Source organism: Mastomys coucha, unplaced genomic scaffold (assembly GCF_008632895.1).
Source record: "Mastomys coucha isolate ucsf_1 unplaced genomic scaffold, UCSF_Mcou_1 pScaffold13, whole genome shotgun sequence".
In the NCBI taxonomy this organism is placed as follows: Eukaryota; Metazoa; Chordata; class Mammalia; order Rodentia; family Muridae; genus Mastomys; species Mastomys coucha.
In genome coordinates this window covers 27,626,386-27,636,457 of record NW_022196895.1, presented here as the reverse complement: position 1 = coordinate 27,636,457, position 10,072 = coordinate 27,626,386, and the positions used below count along the sequence as shown (strand labels likewise).

Here is a 10,072-nt window from a genome sequence, read left to right as displayed (position 1 = left end):
CTATGAACGTGGTGGAGCATGTGTCCTTCTTACATGTTGCAGTATCTTTTGGGTATATGCCCAGGAGTTGGTGTGGATTTTTATTTAACTAATTTTCAGTTACATGTAACCTACATAAAGGGATGTAACTGTTAATGACTATAGTTCAATGGGCTTTCACAAACCTAAATCACTCAATGTACCAACACCCAGTTAATAACCAACACACAATTGGCTGCTACTTTGAGCTTTATGTAACCAAGCTTGTGACAAACGTATCTTAACTTCTTTACTCTTTACAGAAAATGTTCCTTCTCAAGGAAGTTATGAGTTCTGTCTATCGGTACTGCCCAGACTTTTAGGACTGATTTCCAGCTTCACTATGACAATGGCAGTACTACCAATAGTCTACTGGATACAAACCTACTATTGTAAATGACCATGACATCTATGGCACCTTTGGGGGTGTACAGTACATGCACACGTGTGCAGGTGCTCTCATCTGTTCTGTCCCCTCTAGAGGCCAGAGGTTGACAGTGAGTAGCCTTTCTCCACTTCGCTTCACCTTATGTTCTGAGACATGTGGAGTTCACAGCTCACCAGTTTAGCTAGAGCCCCTGGGATCTGCCTGTCTTTGTCCTCCAAAACTGGAGTTAAAGGCATGTACCCATATGCCAAGCTTTTAACATGGGTATGGGGAATCTAAATTCAGGTCATGCTTACATACCAAATACTTTACACATGAAGTCATCTCCTTAGCTCCAACTTACATCATTTGTAAAATGCTATGTAACTACTGTAGTCTTTAAAAGTACTCTATTCCTGATGACTATTTTCATTATCTCAAAGCCTTGTCTAATAAATTTTTCAGGAAAATGCTTCTCAAAGTACAAGAACTAGATTAAATGATTCTTTTCTTTTTTGAAGTTTTTAAATTATTATTTTAAAATTATATATATATATATATGAGTGTCTATGCACGTTGAGTACAGGTGCCCTTGGAGTTCTGAGGAGGGTATGGGATTCTCTGGAGCTGGAATTAGTTACAGGCAATTGTGAGTCACCTGATGTGGGTCCCCTACAAAAGTGGCAACTCTTAGCCGCTGAGTCTTCTCTCGGCCACAAGCCTATTTTGTATTTTACACATAAGTGACTTGATTCTCCCAGAGCACTCGAATTTTGCAATTAAGATGTACAGAATCAATTGACTGGGGTAAAACTTAGTGTAGTGGTTTTTAACCCGTGGGTAGTGACCCCCTTGGGGGATGAACGACCCTTTCACAGGGGTCACCTAAGACCATCAGAAAACACAGATATTAACATTAAGATTCATAACAATAACAAAATTAGTTATGAAGTTTTTATTTTATACAGAATTGGTGGGTTTTATTAGCATATCTTCTTATTGAATTAGTGGATTTTATACGTAGATTATTCCTTAGTAAAGCTGATTGATTCTAAGTGGATAAGAGATGACCATATGTGTCACTAAAGAAGACTGAATGACTTTTGGTCACATAAGAACTATTTAGCGGGCTGGCAAGATGGCTCAGCGGGTAAGAGTGCTGACTGTTCTTTCCAAAGGTCCTGAGTTCAAATCCCCGCAACCACATGGTGGCTCACAACCATCCGTAATGAAATCTGATGCCCTCTTCTGGTGCATCTGAAAACAGCTACAGGGTACTTATGTATAATAATAAATAAATCTTGGGGCCTGAGTGAGTGGAGTTGACCAGAGTGAGCAGAGCTGACTAGAGCAAGTGGGGCTGACCAGAGAGAGCAGAAGTCCTAAAATTCAATTCCTAACAACCACATAAAGGCTTACAACCATCTGTACAGTTACAGTGTACTCACATACATAAAATAAATAAATAAATCTTTAAAAAAAAACTATTTAGCATCTTCAGTCATTGTGTCAATCCTAATTAAAGCCCTAATGAGATGTTAACTATCCACCCATAGAATGGCTATGCATGTGTCAAGAATTTGTGGGGATCAGGAGTGCCTAGAACACACAAACACTGTTGGCAGAAACATAGAATGGTACACAGTTGCTTTGGAAAGTAGTTGACAGTCTCTTAGAAAATTAAGCATTAACATTTTACATCGCCATTCTACTCACAAGCGCTGAGAAGGTTTTATAGAAGTCACTGAATTCTCTTCAAGTAGACACTATTACACTGGCTCTTAAACCTTCCGAACGCTATGACCCTTTAATACAGTTCCTCATGTTGTGGTGACCCCCAACCATAAAATAACTATTAGTATTAGAAGGTGTGGCCCCGTTGGAGTAGGTGTGTCACTGTGGTGTGGGCTGTAAGACCCTCATCCTAGCTGCCTACAAGCCAGTATTTTGCTAGCAGCCTTTAGATGAAGATGTAGAACTCTCAGCTCCTTCTACACCATGCCTGCCTGGATCCTGCCAGTTTCCCACCTTGATGATAATGGACTGAACCTCTGAACCTGTAAACCATGCCCAATTAAATGTTGCCCTTATAAGACTCGCCTTGGTCATGATGTCTGTTCACAGCAGTAAAACCCTCACTAAGACAACTGTTAACTAGTTCACTCATGCTCCTCTGGTTCCAATTCTCTCTCTCCTGCTTCCTAGTCCCTAGACATTAAGGACTTGCTCTGCCATTACAGCTGTCAGGTCCAGAATTCTACATGCAGAGCAGCATACCGTATGTGGGTCTGTGAGTCTGGCTTCTTTCCCTTAGTATATTGCAGGGATTTCATCCGCGTTCTCCATGCAAGTGTACTGACGTTCCGCTAGAGCTCTGCTATTGCACGGGAGCAGTCCATTGAACAGCGTTCACTTATTAAAGTCACCATCTGATAAACAATTTCCCCATGTTTTGGCTATTAGGAACACAAATTCTATAAACCTGAGTACAAATCTTTGGGCAAGCATATATTTTCATTTAACTTGGTTAAATACTGAAGGAACAAGACTGGTCAGTTTTGAGTTATTGTGTTTATTTTTTTTAAAATTTTTTTGGTTTTTCAAGACAGGGTTTCTCTGTGTAGCCCTGGCTGTCCTGGAACTCATTCTGTAGACCAGGCTGGCCTTGAACTCAGAAATCCACCTGCCGCTGCCTCCCAAGTGCTGGGATTAAAGGCGTGCGCCACCACCGCCTGGCCTGTGTTTAATTTTTTAAGACTCTGTCAAACTGTTTTCCAAACTGGCTAGAGTGCTAAGAGCTCTACTGTCACAGTCATACCAGGGCATGGCATTCATAGCATTTGCCTTTTTAACTTTAGTTATTCTAGTGGATAGACGTGGTTTAAATTTCTCTTGTCCTGAGAATGAGAAACTGTTAAAAGATGTATGTCTTTTAACAGTTAGTTTGTAATAGTTGGCTATCTATTCGGTAGACAACATTTTTTCTAACAATTAAAAAATTAGGCTGTTTATCTTTTTATTATTTAGTTATAGGAGTTCTTTCTACATCTAGGGTATGAGTCGCTACTGATACAGTTATTAAAAAATACCCTTATATCCTTTGTTTGGGGCATTCTCTTTGATAATGGTAATGATGTCTTTTGAAATGAGGTTATTTTTAATTTATCAACTATTATTTATTTTGGTTTTTGAGACAGGGTTTGTCTGTATAACCTTGGTTGTCCTGGAATTTACTATGTATACTAGGCTAACCTTAAACTCAGAGATCCACCTCTGTGCTTCCAAAATGCTGGGATTAAAGGTGTGTATACCACCACCTGGCTCAACTGTTCCTTTTATAATTAGTATTTTTTTTTTTGACCTGAAAAATTTTTGCTTTCCGAAGTTACAAACGATTTCTTCTATGTTTTCTTTTAGAAATTAAAAATTTTATATTTAGTTCCATGGTCCCTTCTCGAATTAATTTTTTCACCTAAGAGGAAAGTAATGGTCAAGGTCTCTTTTTCCCCCATGTTCTGGCACTTGGGGCCAGCAAGACAGCAATGTGGGTAAAAGCACTGCTGTGAAGTCTGATGGATGGCCTGAGCTTCATCTCCAGGTCCCAGGGTAGGAGGAAAACTAACAGCAAAAAACCCCCAAACAACAACCACCAAACGAATCCTACAGAGGTGTTTTCCTATCCTCATAGTAGTGTATTCACTGAAGTTCATCTCCATATTTAATTATACACTTCTGTTAAAACAAAACAAAACAAAACAAAAAGCCTGGCCATCCATCTATCTATGAATAAAAGCTGTTTCAGAACACTTTATTCTATTCATTTATATTATGCCAATATCCATACCACCTTCATTACGAAGTTTTGTGGTAAGTTGTGAAGTAAGGCACTAATGATTTTCCTTTCTCTGGAGTCATAATTGCTTTAGAAATCCTTAAACTCTTTGGATTTTGAAACAAATTTTAGAATTGGGCTGTCAAAACTCTGCCAATATGATTTCTTTTCATATATTTATCACTTAGGGAAGAAACTACGGTGCTGAAAATATCAAGTCTTTCAGCCTGTGACCATCAGGATCTTTTACTCACCTAGTTATCTGACCTCTCTCGGCAACACATCAGGTCTTTAGTCTTTGCTTCGACTTTACATCTTAACCATACTTTCTCTTTCCCTCTCTGTTTTTGTTCAGACAGGGTCTTACTATGTGATCTTGGCTAGCCTGGGCCTTGCGATGTAGACTAGGCTAGCCTTTAACTCTTAGAGATATGAACACTCAAGATAAGCACTATGCCACTGAGCTACATCCCCAACCATGCTTCCATTTTTGTTTTCAACAAAAGAATCTTGAAGCATTCTATTTCTACTTAACTTTGAACATATCCTTTAATTCCTGGCATGCTTAGGACCCCTAATTATCTCTTGTGAAACAAAGACATACGTGACTACTTAGGTGACACCCTCCTCTCTTCCCCCAGCCTCCTCTTCCACTGTGCTAAGAGTCTCATGTACTCCAGGATAGACAGAAGATGCTGGCTATGATCCTGGACCCCAGCCTCCTCTTCCACTGTGCTAAGAGTCTCATGTACTCCAGGATAGACGAGAAGATGCTGGCTATGATCCTGGACTCCAGATCTTCTTGCTTCCTAAGAGTTGTGGTTATCAGCATATACCAACATCCAACATATCCCATTTATGTGGTGCTAGGGATGGAACCCAGAGCGCCAGTCTGCTCAGCGAGCACTCTGAGAAGTGAGCTGCAGTGACAGCTTCTACAGAAAGGGGCTGCATTTCTGATGACCATGCAGCTCTTACATCATGTTGGACTGGTCAGTCTTAGATCTCACATTATTGGACTGCTTAGTCCTAGACTTCACACAGGTGAACTGGTTAGTCCTAGACTTCACATTTGTTTTGGAAAATAAATTTGATTTACGTAAGAAAATAAAAGAAAAAATAAGACAAAAAAATACTGATGTGAAAAATGAAGAGGTAGACTGTTCATGGAAAATTTCAAGAAACTATTAAGATTTGAGCTGGGTCTTGAACTCTGTGGAGAGTAGAGTAGCATGGAGCAAACTATGAAAACTGTCTGGGAAAGAAGTGATTAGGCTTCATTAGAATCAAGACTCATATTGTAAAGTTCCAAAGACGATCTCCCTTTCTTTCTTCCATAAGAAACTCTCATTTCTTTCCCTTTAAAAACCAATATTCTTAGCTCCATCTTTTTTTTGGGGGGGAGGGTCAAGACAGGGTTTTTCTGTATATCCTTGGCTGTCCTTTAACTCACTCCATAGACCAGGCTGGCCTCGAACTCAGAAATCCGCCTGCTTCTGCCTCCCAAAGCAGTGGAATTAAAGGCCTGCGCCACCACCGCCTGGCCTTAGCTCCATCTTTTAAAATTACCATTGTGAGCATCTGCGAAAAGCAAAATATTATCTTAAGTTTTGGAGGGTAAGAAGTGTCTCACTCATAGCCCATGGCCTTGACCTTGCTTGGTAGGCAAACTTCAGCTACACTTCTTTAAACTGGTTAGCTTTCTTTAACTACTCAAGTGCTAGGATTACAGGTAAGGTTCACTATGTGTAACAAGAAATAAAGAACTTTTGATGGCTGTACAAGAAGCTGACCACAACATGTGCTATCCATTATGGCCAGTGTATGCTTACCAGGGTTCATAAGACACAGATCTGTAATGTCACAGAAGATAAAGTCAGCAAAGACATCCAGAAAATGACAGCTAGGATGAATCCTCAGGGAAGAAAAATCTGGACAGGAAGAAAGGCTGTGCCATAAGGAAAATGGGAGAAATCCCGAGACCATGGAAACTAGAAACATTATATGCAGAAGAACCAGTACATACTGTCCAGCAGTAAGCGCAGAGTAGCTTAAAGTTACAAACAAATCCATGATTAAAAACTAAAGCAGCATGAAATAGACAAAGCCGCAGGAATGAGCCCCAAATGGTATCTAAGGCCACAGCTCGCTGGTGGATAAAACCAGTCAGGCACTGTGGGACAAAGGTGATCCCAGACCTGTCTTACGGTAGGATCTTGAGGCCAGCCATTGTGAGCCAAGGTGGGGGTGGAGTAAGAGCCAGAGTACAATGACAACTAGAGACGCCTCAGCTTTGGGCTTGGGCACTTGCCATCAGGAAACGAGAAACAGACGGGAAAGAACTTCACTTCAGCTTGTGATATATACTTACTACGGAGTGAAAACCAAGTCTGAAGATTGCTCCCTGGCTTTGATAACTCGGAGTGGAAGGGGTTTAACTAGTCATTTTAGGATGCCTAGTACTTTTCTTGTGACAATCACAAATGTCTCTAGACACGGCCAATACAGAATATCACCCACCACTGAGAATCACAGTCTACAGCACTCACAGGATATGTTACAAATAAAAACCAAGTGTATATATACTTTTCAATCCTCTTTCCAGGGCTGGGGCAGTCGCTCATTCAATAATGTCCCTGCCAGCCTAGCTTCCTCAGAGTTCCAGTCCCAGTGAGCCACCCTCTATCAAAAACAAGGATAGTTCCTGGGGAAGCACATTTGAGGCTGACCTCTCACCTTCAAAAGCACACACGCATGACCTCATGAACAGACTCTCATATACCTTCTCTCACACACTTTGCCTCTTTTCCTAATATTAAGGTTCTAAGAGGCAGAACTTCTTTACACTCACTGCTGGGTTCTCTCAGGGGACCATCACCATACCTATACCCCAAGAGAGAATTGAATGTAATATACAAATACATTTAAAAATGTTTCTTACAAGCATGGTTTACTAAAGTTGCACACTTATCCTAGCATATATACATGATTTATTTAAAAAAAAAAAAAAAGAGGGGAAATGCCTTATTTTAAAAGTATATTTGAAGCCTGGTAGTGGTAGCCAATGCCTTTGATCCCAGCACTTGGGAGGCAGAGGCAGGAGGATTTCTGAGTTTGAGGCCAGCCTGGTCTACTGAGTGAGTTCCAGGACAGCCAGGGCTATACAAAGAAAAACAAAACCAACCAAACAACAATAAAAAAAGTGTATTCCTCAAAGTCAATAAAACAGTAATTATGAGAAGGAATTTGCTCATTTGAAGATAGTGACATGCTTCAAACAGTAAGCAATACAAAAGAACTATAACATATCTTACCTGTGGCAACTTGATTTATCAATCCTGCGGAACCACTGCTTGCGATCTGTGAAGGTGCCTGGCTAAGCCCAGGAGAAGGGGTTCCTAACCGAGGAAACTGCTGAGAACTCATTTCCACCTGCAAAACAAGTCAGGCTATGAATTACCAGATTCTGAAATTAGAACCAACATCCAGAGATCAAAGCATCGTTAGTATCCATGACATCTCTCAGAAAAACAAATACAGCTTCGTTTATCTAAAACAGTTATGATCAATGATGCAGCTGTCTATTGAGGACTTTTATATTCTAAGGCTAAATTAATAATGACAGACTTTACACAAATGTTGGAGGATACTATAACCTTCCAAAATACTTATGGACTGCTACATTAAATAAATAAATAAAAAAAAGACACTGAATGCTATATAGCCGCCAAATGGTAGTACTATAACCACAGGCTATCTATGTAAAATTTTTATGGAAAATAGTATAGCTCCTTTAAATACTCAAGCCTCACACCAAGGTAAATAGAACCATAATTAGTATGCCATAATGCCCAGCCCCAAGAAAGGATTGGAAATCTTACATTAAGACCCGATGCTTGCGGAATCCTCAAACGCTTTTCCGTAGAGGTCTCCATTTAAGGATTTCCTTTCTTCCTTATTACGGATAATCCCCCCACCCCCCACCCCCCAACCCGAGACACGGGTTGGATTCGAGAACCACGGTCTCTAAAATTGTCTTCCACTTTTTCCTTCGGAGTCAGGCTTCGTCTACCTTCTGTCTACCCCAGTTATCCCCATTTCCCCTCCGAGATCCCAGAACACACGTTTCCAGACTCCCCGGGTGTCGAGGCTCTGTTTCCCGGAGAAAACGTCCTACGGAGCTCTCTCGGCAAGCTAAGCAGTGTGTCCTTTTATACGTGGCCGCCACGAATGGCTCGAGGGGCTCTGCAGGCACAGAGGGAACGCAATTCGGAACGCGTCCCCGGCCAGCCTCAGTTCAGCCCGCCCGCCAGCCACACTCACCCTACGGCCAGCCGCGGCTCCGCTCCCAGTCCTCTTACCACCCAACCTACCCCTGCCTCCCCCGCCCGCTCATTGGCCAGACGCAGGGTGCATCACTGGATCCAGCACCAATCCGCAGTTGCCTGCGCGTACTGGGCCCGCCCCGCCCTCCCGCCGGCAGCCAGCCAATAAGACGCCAGTCTCGCTGGGGGCGGGGAGCAGCCGAAACTCCTGGGCTGGGCCAATAGAAGGGAGAGACAGGCGATCCCTGGCAAGAAGGGCGGGGATCCGGGAGGCCCCGCCCCAGCAAGGGTCTGAAAGCGGCGGGCGCAGGGCCCGGATGTGGAGAGTCACTTTAAACTGCTCCAGAAGCCAAACTCCCTAGGCCGTCCTCCTTCCCGCTGACTTCCCTGCGGAGGCCCGCGTCCGCCACGCCCCCACGCCCTGAGCTGCCCACCCCTCGGTCTTTCTCGTCCTTCTTCGCACCGATCATCCGGATCCTGCCGCAGACTCAACTGCTCTGCCTAGCTTGCTCAAGAGCTGGAATAAGGACCGCAAGAGCCGTGGCGGGTCTGTCCTTCCCCCGGGGACGAGCACCGGGACTGGCCATGCAGTCCCGCCCCCTCGACTCCTCCTCTCCCTCTCGGCTCTCGTCCCGCCATTACCTGGGCGCGGCCACGCCGTCTGTAGCTTGCTCTTGTGTGCTCTCCGTCTTTAGGGGTAATGTCCTCGGGCTCCGGACCCGCAGCCGCAGCCGGGCCGATAGCACTCTGTCCCCCACCCCTCACTCCAGCGAAGCTGCTTCCGCCGCCGTAACGAGACTTTCGCTTACTGGCTGCGACAAACCCCGCCCCTCGCTCAGGCAGCCACTCCTCGCCTGCAGAGAACAGGACGGCAGCCGGTCCCGCCTCTTGTAGCCGCAGAGGCCTCTAGGAAATGTAGTCCCCTGCCCTAAGAGGGCGGGGCCTGGGCGACTTGACGCGGGCTTCACTGTCCTTAGCAGTCAAGTCTGAAGACTGTTCTGCCATTTCTTTTGGGGACTGAGACGATAAAGGATTCCACGCTTTCGCCCCATCAGGAAAGCACTCGGTTGAATTTTACCCCGGTGGTGGAGGCAGTGGGACGCCTAAAGAGTAAAGGAGGGTGATTGTGGCTGCTCCGGGAGCCCGCCGTATCCTCATTGAGCCCTTCTCCCCTTGCTGCACGTAGGATTGGGTCTTGGCATCGAGGGATCACTGGGGTGGCTGTACCCTGCTGGAGCCGAACACCCGCCTGGGTCTTGCTCAGTGCACACAATTGGATAAGGCGGCTCTACTCTTGCTCAAGTCTTCCGGATTACAAAGAGAGGGGTGGGGTGTTGTTTTGCTTGTAATGGAAGTTATAGAGTTTATGTCTTTGCCAGAGATGGTGCTATACATTTTTTGTCTGCTAAGAGATTACGGATCCTTAATCCCAGAAGGTCATTTAGAACTAGAGTTTTGTGATTTGTTAGAAAATAAATGGAGATCATAATCGGTTCTTTGTGACAAGCCATACTGCTTGGGAAGAAGAGG

The 10,072-nt window shown here is 43.9% G+C and overlaps 1 protein-coding gene across 1 annotated transcript in view; it reads right to left on the bottom strand.

Moving 5' to 3' along the window:
• The window catches only part of Sap130 (Sin3A associated protein 130), an 89,042-nt gene extending 79,677 nt beyond the window's left edge, over positions 1 to 9,365 (bottom strand). Inside the window, exons 1-2 of the mRNA XM_031366366.1 lie at positions 9,185 to 9,365; positions 7,532 to 7,649 (exon numbers count right to left, since the gene is read on the bottom strand). Of these exons, the coding sequence (XP_031222226.1) occupies positions 7,532 to 7,643 (112 nt within the window). The 5' untranslated portion in view covers positions 7,644 to 7,649; positions 9,185 to 9,365. The remainder of the gene's footprint in view (positions 1 to 7,531; positions 7,650 to 9,184) is intronic.
• Positions 9,366 to 10,072: the final 707 nt, after the last annotated feature.